Below are 17206 nucleotides of genomic sequence, written 5' to 3'. Positions count from 1 at the left end.
TATTATTATTATTGGCACAATGGCTTTTGGATATGGCAGATTCCTGAAGGCCCTGCCTTAGAGTTGTTAAAGAGAAGCCTTGGGTCTTCCGCTGCATTGCCCCAGTACTGTGAAAGTTCCTTCGTGCGCATGCTTAGATAAGACCTCCATTGCCAGGCATGTGTCACAATGCACTAACAGCAGCTTCTTCTCATAACAACAGTTGCTAGGCTGAATTCATATTCCTTGGACAATGCAAAACCCAGCAAATTTGTAGCCGTTTTCTTTCAAAGAGGACATGGCTGCATAAAAGTTATTTTCTACTGCTTTGATTTATATTTACTACTCCATGGAAATATCTATAGCTTTGACATATCAAGTTAAATAGTAATTCCCCCTTTCCAGAAAAAGCTGGGGAACTGGAGTTCTTGGCACCCTCTAACACAGAATTCTTGTTTCTTTCTCCAAACTATAATTATCGGGATTCTTTGAGGGAGGACTTTGAGGGAGTTGTTGTTTTAATTCATATAGGCTAGTAATATAGATATGCCCCAGGAGAGTTGAGGCCAGCTGTGTCCATAGGGTAACTGCTGGAAATAGAGATGGACTCCTTCCCCTGTACATGTCCAGAACCAGTCAGAGTGGTTCGGAAAGTATCCATTGTGCAGCAAAAAAACTTCAAAAAGAGAGATTAGGGAGAGAAAAACTTCTGAGTTAGAATTCATCAATAGTTTAAATTCTATCGCCAGAGGCTTGAATCAGGATAAAGGATTTTATCACAAGACATGGATTAACTGGCTTACCTAATGCCAAAGTGTGTGTCCTATCAGCAGCAACCACTCTTTGAACAACCCCTGTTAATCATGAGATTGTCAGTTTTTTGCATTTAACTTTATCCTGACCTCACGGTTTACATTTCCCCACCCCCACCCCACACACGTATTGTTTGTAAACTTCAGAAAAATGCAAAGGTAACTTGTGTTAACCATCAGAAAAACTCTAAAATCCATGTTGCTGTAATAGAATCATAGAATCATAGAATAGCAGAGTTGGAAGGGGCCTACAAGGCCATCGAGTCCAACCCCCTGCTCAATGCAGGAATCCTGACTGACTAAAGCATCCCTGACAGATGATTGTCCAGCTGCCTCTTGAATGCCTCTAGTGTGGGAGAGCACACAACCTCCCTAGGTAACTGATTCCATTGTCGTACTGCTCTAACAGTCAGGAAGTTTTTCCTGATGTCCAGCTGGAATCTAGCTTCCTTTAACTTGAGCCTGTTATTCTGTGTCCTGCACTCTGTGAGGATAGAGAAGAGATCCTGACCCTCCTCTGTGTGACATCCTTTTAAGTATTTGAAGAGTGCTATCATGTCTCCCCTCCATCTTCTCTTCTCCAGGCTAAACATGCCCAGTTCTTTCAGTCTCTCTTCATAGGGCTTTGTTTCCAGACCCCTGATCATCCTAGTTGCCCTCCTCTGAACACGCTCCAGCTTGTCTGCGTCCTTCTTGAATTGTGGAACCCAGAACTGGACGCAGTACTCTAGATGAGACCTAACCAGGGCTGAATAGAGAGGAACCAGTATCTCACGTGATTTGGAAGCTATACTTCTATTAACACAGCCCAAAATATCATTTGCCTTTCTTGCAGCCATATCGCACTGTTGGCTCATATTCAGCTTGTGATCTACAACAATTCCAAGATCCTTCTCGTTTGTAGTATTGCTGAGCCAAGTATCCCCCATCTTGTAACTGTGCCTTTGGTTTCTATTTCCTAAATGTAGAACTTGGCATTTATCCCTATTAAATTTCATCCTGTTGTTTTCAGCCCAGCACTCCAGCCTATCAAGATCACTTTGAAGTTTGTTTCTGTCTTCCAGGGTATTAGCTATCCCACCCAATTTGGTGTCATCTGCAAATTTGATAAGCATTCCCTGCACCTCCTCGTCCAAGTCATTAATAAAAATGCTGAAGAGCACTGGGCCCAGGACTGAGCCCTGCGGTACCCCACTCGTTGCCTCTCCCCAGTTTGAGAAGGTTCCATTGATAAGTACTCTTTGAGTCTGATTCTGTAGCCAACTGTGAATCCACCTAATAGTTGTTCCATCTAGCCCACTTTTAGCTAGTTTGTTAATCATAATATCATGGGGCACTTTGTCAAAAGCTTTGCTGAAGTCAAGATATATGACGTCCACAGCGTTCCCACGGTCCACAAGGGAGGTTACCTGATCAAAAAATGAGATCAAATTAGTCTGTTTTAGATATGGCATTGGCCATACAATAAATTGAAGAGAGATTCCAACAGCTGCAACAATATAATTCCTGATTCGGCTTCCTGTATGATATATACAGACAAAATCTACTGAAGATGTACTTAAGGACTGTAAGAATTTGGAAAAATCATTAATGCAGAATGGAAACAAAGACACTGATGGTGAAGATCTGTGTTGTGAACTTATATCAATAGCTCGAAGACTTCCAAAGTCTATGCCGCCACAAGAAGTACTTCTCTTCATACTGCAACAAAAACTCCTGGATAATGTGCCTCATGTTTCCATTGCTCTAAGGATCCTTCTCACACTTCCAGTATCAGTGGCAAGTGGTGAACGTAGTTTCTCAAAGCTCAAATTTATAAAAACTTACATACGCTCTACAATGTTGGAAAAGAGACTAGTTGGCTTGGCAACTATATCAATAGAACATGCCCAGGCATCAGCACTAGATCTGGTGGAATTGGTGACAAAATTTGCAAAGGAAAAGGCACGCAAAGTGAGATTTTGATGTGCCTGAAATTGAAACTTTTATGAGACGTTTTTAACTCTGTTTGTCTGGTTTTTGTTTGTTTCTCTATCTGAATGTAAGCAAAATATTGTGTTAACATGACGGGTTGGTTATGCCAGTTACCTTAAATAGTATAAGTAAAAGGTTTTAATGTTGTGTTGCCAATGGCAGAGGTATACTTTTTACCGAGTGCCCTTTAGTTCAAAATGACTTGTGTGCCAAAATATTTTCTTTTGTATTTGCGAAAGATAATCAAAATTTGATTATTACTTATTCTTGCACTTTAAAATAAATTTAGCAGTTTAAAGTTTTGTGCTTCTTATTTTTTCTACAAAACATATGTTCTTAAAAATCAAAGTTGGGATGTGTGAAAGTAGCTCACCTTGCCTAGGGCGCAAAATAGTCTGGCACCAGCCCTGAGTAGCTATAGGCTTCAACAAATTCTAAAACAGTCAAAAGCTAATCACTACTACCATGATGAGATTCCCATCAACGTGGTTCGCTCATTGCTATCTCCACAGTTCCGAACACAAGGGAAGGTCAATCCATACATGGGTTCCTAACCCGGACAAGGAAGGGGAACAATTCCTGACATGATCCCTCAGGCAATCAAAGGAGCAAATAACAAACCACCCAAAGAGAGCTAGTCCAACCTCGGATCATACTTTGGTACCTCAAAGGCAACATGGTCAAGGCTTAAACAAGATCCAGGGAAGGGTAAGCCCAACAGATGCAAGGAGTTCTGCATGAATCCAGGCAGAGGTAAGTCTAAACAATCATAGATCAAACTCAAGTCTGCCAGCATACTGAGTTGACAACAAATAAAGACTCACAATCCACAGTAAACAAGAGTTCAAGTCTATTAAATGCCTCACAGTACTTTTCCTGGCAAGTCCTTAGCAATGCAAAGTTCCAGTTAGGACAGTCCATGTGCAGAGTCTTTTCAGAAGCCCAGATGATGATGATGGATCCAAACAAGGAAGGTTTTCGGGCAATGCAGATGAGATGTTCCTAGCAAAGGCTCCTCACCTTTGCGTCACCTTAAAAGAGTAATCCACAGTGGGTTAGTGTGACGTCTGAACAGGCCCTCAAAGACATGCAAGCTGTCCTTACCATGTACTTTAACCACAGTGTGGTTGTGCCTGTGATTTGCATCTTCAAGCCAGGCCTAGATTATAGTATTCCCATAGTGATTTTAGTGCACAACTACACTAAAAAAACAAACACTACCTCTGACAGCAGCTAGAGCAACTTCCTCCTCTAACCACTCCTTGCATCGGTAAATGCTAGGGCATCCCAAAGACCGCTGCAATCTCCATTTCCTGATGGGGAAACTTAACATGGGAGTATGATATTAAGTATTACGATATATTGTAAATTGAGTTAGACCAACTAACTTATTCAGTCAACTAATCGATTTAATTAATCAATTAACATTGTAGTCCTAAAGAGAAGCCTTCATCACACCATTGGATATGTTCCTCTTTTTTTGCCATGGATAAGTAAAGCTCTCCTGTTTCTGGACTTGTAAATCAGTTCTTTTGTTGAGGCTCTTCCCTCTGATTTAGAAATCACATAGGCCAGTCGTCTTTATTGACCAAGGATAACCCTTTTTTTCTGTGCCTGTCCTACTTTTGCCTTTATTGAGAGATCTTTTCAGGGTACATATTAGGGGTGTGTTCTCCACCCTGGAATTATCTCGTAACCATGAACATCCACAGAGCATTCTAAACCCATCAAATAATTTCAGAGTGGAGACGGCCCAATCAGAGCTTCTAACATCCCCAAAATTATTTGACCATTTTGTGTGTCTGGTGTGGCTAATTGAAAAACTCCCAATAAGGAACATGAGAGTTTTGTGTGTGTGATGTGTCTAACTGAAACATGGAGTGATGGGGTGGGGTAGTTTTGATAATTGAAATTGACATCTGTGGCTAACCAATTAGGAATTGCCACAGTGCTGTCTAGGGCTGTGCAGGGACCCCCCCCCCCCGATCCGCTCTGGATCCCGATCCGCAACTTTTGGATCGGGTCCACTCCACTTTGGGGCAATCCGCCACTGTTCCATTCCGCGGTGGATCCGAAGCTCCGTGTTCCCCCCCCCCCCATAGACTTGCATTGAAAATGTCAAATGCCTATAACTTTTTTAGTGTTCAAGTTAGAAACATGAAAATGGGCACCAGGAGAGCTTCTAAATACATCCTTAGGCATGGCCACTTTGAAGGAAATCAGATCATGCCCTGATTTTTGGTGAATTTTTAAAAGATTTCCCCCATTTACAGAAATGCATGTATCTTTGTCATTTTTCCAGATATACACATGCACCAGGGCACCAGGAGAGCTTCCACATAGATCCTTATTCATGCTCATTTTGAAGGAAATCAGATCATACCCTGATTTTGGGAGAATTTTAAAAGTTAAACCTAAATCAGAATCTTCTTCTCAGGTAACTACGTCAAAAATGAATACAGAGAACTTCAAGGTAGAAAATTATTAAACTGGGTGAGCATACAGCACATAGCTGTTCATGGGATAAACAACTCAGGCTTTGCGTTGCCACACTCGGGTCGCAATACTTCTAAAAACGTAATTTCTTTCATGCCATCCATTCATTTCAAAGTGCTATAACGTGTTGGTTTTTTAAGATGCACACACACACACACACCCTTCCGTCACAGTTCACACACACCAGGGTATACCCAGCCAATAATTTTAATAACAATAAAAATAAAAATTCTAATAATCACAACAACAAGAAGAATTAGAACAAAATGCTGTCTGACTTTATTACCAGTAAGGGGAAAGTGGACGTGCCCAGTGGGACAGTGGACTGTGCCACCAGTCATTCGGCCGGTCCTGTCTAAGTGCCTGCCTTTGAGAAGCCACATCACACATCAGCTCGTGCAAATCATTGGCTTCCTTCCACTGGTTCCCCTTTGGAGGGTTTTGATGACCCTCAAGGGCACTGGGCATGTCCAAATGCTGTACAGCACATCATCCACTTGCACCACAACTATTCAGTTGTTCACCAAGGTTATAGTGGGTACCTTGCAGTGCTGTGTTGCCTATCTGTTATTTTACTTTGTATATTATTTAAGGTTATGTGTGAGTTTGCTGGGGCTACTGCTTCGTCAATGCTCTCCTCAGTGACCGAAGTCCTACAAAAGACAAAGAAAGAAAAGTAACTAAGTATCCCATTTTGCTTATTCCCCCCCCTCCAACATTGTGATTGGAGGATGCTTCGCATAGGCTTACTTATCACGATTGGGAGATGAACCTGTCAATCAACATAAAAAAAAATAGGTTCCCCCCTCCCGCTTTACCCATTCAATAAAAATTAATTGCAAGCAAACCGCATGATGAAAAATTCTGAAAATCAACACAAATGACCCCCAATCATCAATGTGTAAGCACAGTAATTTTCAGGGATCTGGCTTTAAAAACAAAGAAGTTGTAGGCAATTTTTCACCCAATGCGTTTTCCTCCAATGTTATTATTCCCTTTAACAGTTTGATGTGCTGTGGCTCTCCTTCCTCTAAGCTGAGCCTTCCCAGCAGCACTTGGCTTCAAAGTTACAAGTGTCTTCTTGTACTTGTATGTTTGTGTGTTTTGGGGTTGTGTCGTGCACACAAGCAGTACACAATTTATAAAGCATGCTTTGTTAACATTCCATCATGCGGCGTAGGAAACACTGCTGGTGGTGGTTCTGGCCATGGGGGGAGAGGGAGTGCAGCAGGGCTGGTTGGTTGCACGTTGCAGCTTGTGAAAGTGCTGCTGGGCTTACTTCTACACCTGAGTCAGGCAGGCTCTTTATTAATTCTGTTAAACTATTACCCCTATGGGCTGGCTTGGACATCCCCCTCCTCCTGCAAGTCTAGCCTACAGGGGAAGCTGCTGTTGTTGCCTTGACTTGACTCGCTCCAATGTGCCTGACCAACAGTGGGGGAGGGGTGCCGCCTCCTATTGCAAGCCTCCTGTCCTCTCTGAGGTTGGGCAAGCTGGGTGCTACTGTTGTGGCATTTATTAATATATTTACTTATTTATTATTGCCCTAAATAATTATCATTGCTCGCTGCTTCGTTTCCCTCTCCCCTGCCAGAGGTGCCTGAGAGAGGACATTTGAGTTCAGACTTTAAAAATTCCCTATAAATCACTGCATACAGGGATCTACTCCAAAATTGGAATGCCTAAAGCTCTCTTTAAAAGCTGTCACGGTGCCAATTTTCATGTGTTTATCTTTAAAACTGAGGGAACTGTAAGCATTTCTGTTAATTCCCATTGATGAGAATGTACCGGTTACCCAAAAACGGAACAGTTCTTCGATGGGTAAATTGATGAGGCAGAGAGAGGAACCCACTCTGGAAATTGAGGTGGAGAAACACCTCTACAGAGCTCCGGATCAAATTTCGAGGTGAAGACCCACTTTGCATACCCCTAGTGCATACACACACTAAAATTGACATACTTCATGTTTCAATCCTCTCCTCTTATCTGGATTTTTCTAGTAGTCAAATCTCTGAGTGAGGGACAGGTGCATCTTGGTTATATGCTCAAGCAAATAAATGCATACACATGAAAGCTAAGTCACCATGTAGTGTGCTGCATCACATGTCATATGCAAAAGGGTAAGGCTTGTTTGTGTATTAAATGTGATATATTATAACAGAACGAGCTTGTTCTAAGTATGCCTATGAAATATTGGTGTGTATGTGTGATAAACAGGCAAAAAGAGATCATTTTTGTTAGAATACAGAAGACATGACCTAGGCAAGCACCACAATTGATGCATCATCACACCAGATTTGTGGGCCAAGCTGGTGATGTCATAAAGGAAAGAGGTAGCAACTGAGATGTCATGGAGCTGTTCCAGTAGGAACAGCTTCTCTTTTACTTTTGAAGCTTAAAAGAAGGTCAGCTCTTCTCCTATTCAAGAGCAGAGGTATACAAGATGGGTTATCTTACCCTGACCTCTTGTCATAGTTCCACTGCTTTTTGTGTAGCTCTTCTAATTGGAATAAAATGGGCTGGTAAGGGCCTTAGTTGTTCAACAGAGTGCACCTGTGAAAAGTGGAAAGTGGACTGCAAAGGAAAGAAGTTAGACAACCTTCCAACCTCAATCCCACTGACTACCAAGGAGTTGATTCTGGCTGACAACAATCTCAATGGTTTACCACCATTAGAAATGAGCTATCTGAATGAACTAGTCTATCTGGATTGCAGCCACAACCTGATAAATATGGGCCTGGATTTCACTTTTCCTGGCATGGACAAACTAACATACTTGGACCTCAGCTTCAACCAAATCTCCTACATAACTCCCCACACTTTCTCACAGCTGAACAACCTGCTGCTGCTGAATCTCTCAAGCAACCCAAAAATGGTCGAGATTAAGGTGCAAGCCTTTGACAGTAACCACCTTCTAAGATACTTGGATTTGAGTGATTGTGGCTTGTCTTACATCAGTGCTGAAATATTCAGAGATCTGAACAACCTCCATTCTTTGGGACTAATGGATAACCCCTGGAATTGTGACTGCAACTTATTGGAATTTTGCACCTGGATGAAGAAGGCTAATGTTCAGTACCCAAGTGAGGTCTTTCCGTGTGATAAATACCTCTCCCATTCTTTAGAGTTTTATGGAATGGCTTCTTCTGTTTGCAGACAATCAAAGAATCACAGAATAGCAGAGTTGGAAGGGTCCTAGAAGGCCATCGAGTCCAACCCCCTGCTCAATGCAGGACTCTACCCTGAAGCATCCCTGACAGATGGTTGTCCAGCTGCCTCTTGAAGGCCTCTAGTGTGGGAGAGCCCACAACCTCCCTAGGTCACTGATTCCATTGTCGTACTGCTCTAACAGTCAGGAAGCTTTTCCTTATGCCCAGCTGGAATCTGGCTTCCTTTAACTTGAGCCCATTATTCCATTCCTTGAGTCTGTTTAATGTCTATGGACAACTTGAATGTCTCTGGACCTGGACAACTTGCTCCTCAAAAGATTCATCAGTAGCAAGATCTGGCAGGCAGCTGTTGCCTCTGTTACAGAGCTAGGCTCATACTAAATTGTAATCCATTATTTTAAACTTGACTGTATTAACAGAAAAATACATAGATATAGCAAGCAAGCAAAACCATTTTTTAAAAATCACATCTAAACAAAAAGCTTCGCCAGTGTGTAGGGAAACATGGCTAATGGGAGACATCCTATGTCTGCAACAACATAAAAACAAGAGAAGCAACCTCCAATAGTTATTGGTTAGCTTTAGGATTTCCCCCCTTTATTATGTGCTATATATAATATACATTATATATAATAGGACCTCATACATTGGGTTGTATACAATGCTAATTCTACTTAGAGTAGACCCATTGAAATGACTGGGACTTAAGTTAGACTACCATTGGATATTCCTGTTATGTTCTCAGGCATATAACCAAGATCTTTTTAAAGTGTGTACCTAAAAATGTGATGTATGAATGAGACAAACACATGTTTGGATGCATATGTGCTGTTATATCCTCTGCACTTCCCTGAGCAGTGAGAGGTTGCTTACCCAGGTTTGGTTCCTTTGGAAAGAGGGGTGACTAGAGACATAAGGCATTTATGAACTATAGCTTAGCTCTCTTACAGATAGTATTTTCTATTCCTCTACATCAGATCCCCCAGAGAGGCAGTTCCAAAAGGTCCTTTTGAGGAAATTATTATTATTATTATTATTATTATTATTATTATTATTTACATTTATATACCACCCCATAGCCGAAGCTCTCTGGGTGGTTTACAAAAGTTAAAAACAGTGAATATTAAAAAGAAATATGCAAAAAAGCATAAAATACATAAAAAAACAGACAATATCCATTTAAAAACAACTATTCCAGAGTCAGTTAAAAAAACTCAGCATATGCCTGGGAGAAGAGAAAAGTCTTGACCCTGGTGCCGAAACCATAACCATGTTGCCGCCAGGTGAGCCTCATCGGGCTAATTCCATAATTGAGGGGCACCACTGAAAAGGCCCTCCCCCTTGTTGCCATTCTCTGAGCTTCCCTCGGGGTAGACACCCAGAAGAAGACCTTAGATGTTGAATGTAGTGTATGGGTAGGTCATGTCGGGAGAGGCGTTCCATCAGCCCTGAGACTGAAAGGAACAACTCTCTCCTTTCAGTCTCAGGGCTCCATCACACCTACTGTTTTTTCCTGGTATGCACCCACAATTTTGACCTTCATTTCATTAGTGTGGCAAGCACTGATCCCTTACATGATAGTCGCTGTTGTTTGCTCTCCTGCTATTGCTCCCGCCCCACTCCGCCCCTTCTCTTTCCCCCTCCAGTTCATTGGTTCTTGTTGGGTGATGGATGTGGTTGCCTCCCCCCGCCCCAACTCACTCTGGTTTTGTGTCTAGGGCTTTGCTGATTCAGCATTTAAATGGATAGGCACCATTTCTGTGGGCAACGAGGGTGGGGTTGGAGCAGCAAAAGTCTGTTCCACTGGCTCAGCACAAGTCCATTTGTTTGACTGACAGACTCAGCAAGCTGGAGGAGAACCGCCCTGCCCTCCTCTTTCATCAGCAGGACTGCCCCCCAACAAAAGCAACATAGTGGGAGGACAACAATACATGGGGCGGAAGGGCACTTCTATTTCACATAGAGAAAATATATTGGACTTACTGGGGTTTTTTGGGGGGGGGGTTGTGGCACTAGGAAGGCCAGAAGGGGTGGGCGGGAAGCAGACGTCATCAGAGGGACCCACGAAAATCCGTGAGTGCCCAGCAATGAGAGTGCAATAAAATGCTTGTCTGATGGAGCTCTCAGTTTGACACAGATATTAGTTTTCCTTTGTTCCTTTACATTTACAGGTAGCTTTCTTCCTCCTTCCAGCTGGAGAGGAGGAATGAATCCTTCTCCAAAATGGCTCTCCCTCTAATCAGAACATTCCAGAATGGTCTCTAAACAATTTTAGAGGTATTCATCACCTGAATATCCCAGGCTAGTAACATTCAATTTGTCTGATCTATAGTGACAATCCTTCTTACAATAATCTGATCGCAAACCCATAAGGTATTGTATAGGTACGCTTATTAGGAAAGCAAGATTGGCTTACAACTAGTTGATTGCAAACCTAGCTTTACTGCCATGTTATGTATGAAATGGGCCACAATTATGGTAACAAAGGAATTAGCTGCACTACTAATCTATCTGTAATTGGCATAATTCACTTTGATGTAGAGCACATAAACAAATCCCTTCCTAAACACAGTATAGAGATGTGGTATTCCTGACTTCTCCAATAACTATAGATGTCGGTCACGGTTTTATTCATGAAACTGCAAACCATTTTGCCATCCTAGGGTTGTTTCACCAATGATGATTTTACTCCTGTGCATGTGCAGAATCCATTAGCATATGAAAAGTCTGATTGCTTTGTGTATCATATGAGAATCCGAGGCATTGCTAGGCCTGGACAATATTTCTATATCTCAGCACCCTGGAACTGTTCTCCAGAGCAATGGAAGTTAGTTGTCAATGGAAGGTTGTTATTTTTTCTGCCCTTAATTGCCATATACAGGACAATTTTCAAGTGGGATTGCAGCTGGAAAAGGAAGGGTTAACCCTCCCATTTCCAAATGTCTGCAACAACACCACACAGGACAATCTCCCCCTGCAGGGCCATTAAGATGAGAAAAAAAATCTTTTTCCATTGGTTTGGGATGATCTACATCAGACTGCAAATTAATTGAAGATTATTCTTTTTTTTTGAAATGGTTTGGAGAGATTAATTGGCTGGTTTTACTTCTTGTGAAATTCAAATAAATTCTAATAATTATTTCTATATTTGCATATATAGATATAAATTAGCACGTGCATATTTTACACAGATCTGTGTCCTATGGGCCCTAATCTTTTAAGTGCCTAGCAATGTGGATTTATTTATTTATTTATTTATTACATTTCTATACCGCCTAATAGCCGAAGCTCTCTGGGCGGTTCACAAAAATTAAAGCCACAGGTACAGCATAAAACAATATAAAATATAAAAGCTTAAAATTACAAAATAAAAGTACAACCAGAATAAAACTAACCGCAATGCAGAGATTTAAAATACAGATTTAAAATAGCAGAGCTAAAATTCCAGGTCCAGATCTACACCAAGCAGGATATTGCATGATATTGTACTATGAAAGGAGTATTTGGAAGCAGGAGCCACACTACTGCTTTATAGCAGTATTGAAGTGCACTGACAACTGTTGGGGCCCATGACACAGGCCATAGACCACTTTCCTACCACTTTCATAGTGTTATATCCTGCTTGGTGTAGATGTGTCATGGGCCCCAACAGTTGTCAGTGCACTTCAATACCACTATAAAGCAGTAGTATAGATCCTGCCTAGAATGCTAAAATGCCTGGGAAAATAAAAAAAGGTCTTCATCTAGCACCAAAAAGAGTATAACGTAGGAGCTAGGTAAAACTCTCTAGAGAGCTTATTCCACAGCCGAGGTGCCATAGCAGAAAACACCCTCCTCCTACTAGTCACCCACCTCACTTTCTTTGGCAGGGACTCCTAGAGAAGGACCACTGAAGATAATCTTAATGTCTGGGAGGGTACATATGGGAAGAGATGATCATTCAAATAATTTAAACCCATTCAGGGCTTTACATGTTAATACCAGCACTTTGAATCGGGCCCAGACATGGACTAGCATGTTCCTCTCTATTCAGCCCTGGTTAGGCCTCATCTAGAGTATTGCGTCCAGTTCTGGGCTCCACAATTCAAGAAGGACGCAGACAAGCTGGAGTATGTTCAGAGGAGGGCAACCAGGATGATCAGGGGTCTGAAAACAAAACCCTATGAGGAGAGACTGAAAGAACTGGGCATGTTTAGCCTAGAGAAGAGAAGATGGAGGGGAGACATGATAGCACTCTTCAAATACTTAAAAGGTTGTCACACAGAGGAGGGCGAGGATCTCTTCTCAATTATCCCAGAGTGCAGGACACGGAATAACAAGCTCAAATTACAGGAAGCCAGATTCCAGCTGGACATCAGGAAAAACTTCCTGACTGTTAGAGCAGTACGACAATGGAACCAGTTACCTAGGGAGGTTGTGGGCTCTCCCACACTAGAGGCCTTCAAGAGGCAGCTGGACAACCATCTGTCAGGGATGCTTTAGGGTGGATTCCTGCATTGAGCAGGGGGTTGGACTTGATGGCCTTATAGGCCCCTTCCAACTCTACTATTCTATGATTCTAGCAGCCAGTGCAGCTGGAAGAGTACTGGCATAAGATGATGTCATTATCCAGTCCTTGTTAACAATCTTACTGCCCTGTTTCGGACCAGCTGAAGTTTCTGGACTGCTTTCAAAGGCAGTCCCATATATTGTATAATGCACTGCCATAATCCAGATGATAGGTTATCATAGCATGGATAACTGTAGCTAAACTATCTCTGTCCAGATAAGGGTGTAATTGGTATATCAGCTTAAGCTGTTAAAAGGTGCTCCATGCCACAGAGTCCACCTGTGCTTCAAGTGACAGTTCTGGGTTCAAGAGCAGAACCTAATCCTTTAGGGGGAGTGCAACCCCCTCCAGAACAAGTTGAACAATCAAAGATGTAGAGCTCAAGTTACTGTGAAGGGTGGGACTTTGTCTATGAGGCATTTATGAACATAAATAAATAAGAAATGGTAATCGGGGTATTTCAGGAGAGGTTTTATTCCTAGTGCTCCTATTTGGAAAGCCTGATCTTTGTATTGCTTGCTTCCAGTCAGTCAGTCAGTCAGTTTACAGTGTTACAAGCAGTTAGCCATTATACACAAGTTATAAAAGAGAACAGTTTACAATAAAAATAATTGAGCATCATAAAAGGGGTCACTACCCAAACCCTTCATGCATTGTGAAGAACGTATCTGCACAGACTTAGCTAAAAATTTTGACACTCTAAAAGAAACAATTTTTTTTGCATCTGATAACAAATGACAAACTTTAGCATGTGATGAGGAGCCCTTCAGCGATTTTAGCAAAGGAGAAATGTAAATATTTCTAAGATCGTTATACATAGGACATTCAAGCAAAACATGAATTAAGTCTTCGATAGAGACTGCATTACATCCACATACTCGATCTTTAATTGGTAATCTCTTATATCGTCCTAGCTGAACTGCTAAAGGGAGAACATTTAGTCTTGCCTGTTTAAAGATTATCCTCAATTTAATGTTCGGTATATCCACCAGATAACTTGGTAGAGAAAAATAAAATGGCGTGAAAGAATTATAGAAAGGGTTAGTTTTACAGGACTTAAGCTCTTCTGACTGAGACTGCATCTCTATATCCTTTAACCTTTGCAATAGCAGGGTTTTAGCTTTATCATGGCCCTGGGATAAGAGAAAGGGTACTGAAAATCCCAGATTCATTACAACCCCTTGCATTCTATGTATCCATGAGTCTGAGCCCTCCTTGGCCAATGTCATCAGAAGAATCTCTGACAATTGTTGGAAGATGGATTTTAACCAAAAGAGCAGGGCTAATCTAAGAGCTTCCGCTCTAATTGGCATAACTCCTGCTTCTGCACGCAGGAGTGCCAACTTTGTAGAGCTGGGCGCTGCCAAGAGTCTGCACAAAAATTTGTTTTGCGCTTTTTCAAGTTGATCTAAATTTGTAAGCGCCCACAAGGGGGCTCCATATAACAACATGGGCAAAACCCTAAGCTTATAAAGTTCCATTGTGGACTGAATCAAATTTCCCCCTTTTGTCCGGTAAAATCTTAAAAGCCCGTTCAAAGTTCTTTCCGCAAGCAACGTACTTGCTTGAACCTGAAAGGACCAGTTGCTCGTCCAATGAAACACCACACCAAGATATTTATAAGAGGAGACTTGCTCTAGTTTATTCCCATCAAGTTGCCAATTGCAGGGTTTTTTGGATTTACCAAATATCATAGTTTTTGTCTTTTCATAATTAATGGAGAGAAGTTCATTCTTGCAATAATTACTAAATTGATTCAGCAATCTGTGAAGGCCAATTTGGGTATAGGAGATCAACACAGCAGCATCTGCGTATAGAAGGATAGAAAACTTCTGACTACCGATTTTAACTGGGAAATATTGATCGCCTCTTAAAAACTCAACAACATCATTTACGTAGAGGTTAAAGAGGAGGGGTGCAAGCAAGCATCCCTGCCTCACACCTTTTGTGACTGGAATCGAGTCTGTTAGGTGTCCTCTATCTAATCTGATTTTCAAAGATGTATTGGAATAAAGAGCCTTTATACATATTAAAAGTTTCTGGTCAATACCCAGAGACTGTAGTTTGGTCCAGAGGCGTTCCCGTGGGATAGAGTCAAAGGCAGCTTTAAGATCAATGTACGCCACATAAACATACTTTACAATACCGGCCAAGTACTTATCCACAACATGCTTCAGCATAAAACAATTATCAAGGGTGGATCTGCCGGTGCGAAAGCCTGCCTGTTCTGGGGTCAACAAAGCATGTTCCTCAGCCCAATCCTCCAATTTATCAAGGAGAAATCGAGCATAAATCTTCCCTGGTACATCAAGAAGGCTTATTGTCCTGTAATTGGATGGGTTGTTTCTCGAGCCTTTCTTATAAATCGGGACCACTATAGCAGACGACCAACTGGATGGTGTGGTTCCTGAATTATTAATTTGGGAAAAGAGCAACGCGAAAATCGGCGCCCACCAGTCGAGGAAAGTAGGGAAAAGATCAGGTGGGAATCCATCTCCACCCAGAACTTTCCCGTTTTTTAATGTTAAAATTAAAGATTTGGCTCTTTCGACTGAGATGTTGCCCCAACCACATTCACAATTACAGTCCAAACAGGGAATCCAGAAAAGACAGAATCATTAAATAGCCTCCTAAAGTTGTCTTCCCATTCTGATTTAGCAATGGGACCCTCTATCACAGGTTGCGACCTTTTTTCTAACCTCGCAATTATATTCCAAAATTTAGATATATCTTTTTGGAGAAGTGCTAGACCGAGTTCCCTCCACTGATCCCTATAGTAGCTCAAGGCTCAGTCCGCAGCACGTGAGAGTCGAGTGGGAGGGGAGCCCTGCTAGGCTAGTGTGGTAGCCAGCACTTTGCGGGCCCACTTGTCAAGCAATTTGTGACATTGTTTCCAGTACATAAATGTTGGGGTTCAAAACTCTCCACCTCCAACACACTAAATCTTGGAACATAGCAGGATGGAAAAATAAGCTAGAGGATGCTGATTTCCTATCCTATATTAACCAATTTCAAATTTTGCAACTGCAATCCTGGAGCCTCATGGGAAGTCTGCCTTTGGGAGCCTGAGGTGGAACTGGAGGCAGAACAAAGGAGAGATCTCATTCTGCTGGGTCCACCTCTTTGGCCTCACCCTGTCATTCATGCTGATGGGCTCAGCAGTCCCCTCCTGGGAAGGAGATACTGCTGCTACAGCTGTGCTGCTGCTGTAGCTGTGCAGCTGCTCTTTACCAGCCTTTCTCACTTTGCTACCGGCCTGCTTGCCCCCACAATTCATTGCTCCCCATTAAAGGGGAACTCAGCTTACAGATGTACCAACAGCTGTTTAAAATGTTGACTGACTTCTCTCATTTTGTGTTTTTTCCTTGCAGACCCTGCGAAAATTAATTGCAAAACCCCAGAAGATTTCCAGGGTCTGGAAGTCCTTGAGGCAGCATCCAAACTCCATTACTCATGCTTTGTGCACTTAGATACAGAAGATTTCATATTCATGGCTCTGATTGCCTTCTGCATCTTTTTTGGAGGAACTCTGGTGGCCTGGCTGGTTGGCATAGGTACAGTGATATATTACCACCCTATCCTGAAGGTGGATGATGAATCAGAGGACGAGGAGTACAGGATGATTTAGAACTGCTCTTTGGGAGGTCTTGGAAGTGTCAACATCGAATGTAGAAGGACCATCACTTCAGCCCTTCTGTTTTATTACACAGTGCTTTCACTGAAGTTTTGCTCTCTTCCTTTTCCTTTCATTGATTGCAGACAATGCAAAGGCGCCACCTTGAGGTAGAGAATGGGGATGACATTGCCAGATATGCTCAGGCCAGAGGATCTGAGGGAGTGGGGCATGTGCCAGGTTGCTCAAGGCTCAGTCCCCGGCACATGAGAGTCGAGTGGGAGGGGAGCCCTGCTAGGCTAGTGTGGTAGCCAGCACTTTGCGGGCCTGCTTGTCAAGCAAGTGCTGAGCATCTAAACAAGAGAGTAGCCCCCAAAAGGAGAAGCAGCAGTCAATGGTAAAGAGGGGAAACCTCTGTTCTGTCACCGAGGCCACTTGCCTCCTCCTCCTGTGCTTGGACGAGGAGCAAAAAGGAAGCTTGTACCTCGGGTGCTCTAAATTGCAGCTCCCTTCTACAGCCTGTGAGGAAACCTGTTGTCTCTGAAGTAGCATCCCTTGACCAGATGCCTGCAGCCTACCCCTGTGGCACCCACAGCTGGCTCCACACTGGCAG

General features: G+C 42.4%; 1 protein-coding gene across 1 annotated transcript; it reads left to right on the top strand.

The window, feature by feature from the left end:
* Positions 1-7704: 7704 nt before the first annotated feature.
* On the top strand, positions 7705-16608 carry LOC134400999 (leucine-rich repeat-containing protein 52-like). Its single transcript, XM_063129726.1, has 2 exons — positions 7705-8344; positions 16352-16608. The coding sequence occupies exons 1-2, from the start codon at positions 7705-7707 to the stop codon at positions 16606-16608; spliced, it is 897 nt and encodes a 298-aa protein (XP_062985796.1).
* The last annotated feature ends 598 nt before the right edge of the window (positions 16609-17206 follow it).

Source organism: Elgaria multicarinata, chromosome 1 (assembly GCF_023053635.1).
Source record: "Elgaria multicarinata webbii isolate HBS135686 ecotype San Diego chromosome 1, rElgMul1.1.pri, whole genome shotgun sequence".
Taxonomy (NCBI): Eukaryota; Metazoa; Chordata; class Lepidosauria; order Squamata; family Anguidae; genus Elgaria; species Elgaria multicarinata.
The sequence above is the reverse complement of the archived record's forward strand: the minus strand, read 5'-3'. Positions and strand labels throughout refer to the sequence as shown.

Coding starts and splice junctions, on each gene's coding strand:
- LOC134400999 (XM_063129726.1), top strand. CDS start 7,705: ATGGGTTATCTTACCCTGACCTCTTGTCATAGTTCCACTGCTTTTTGT. Junction 8,345..16,351: donor GGCTAATGTTCAGTACCCAA/GTGAGGTCTTTC, acceptor TTTTCCTTGCAG/ACCCTGCGAAAATTAATTGC.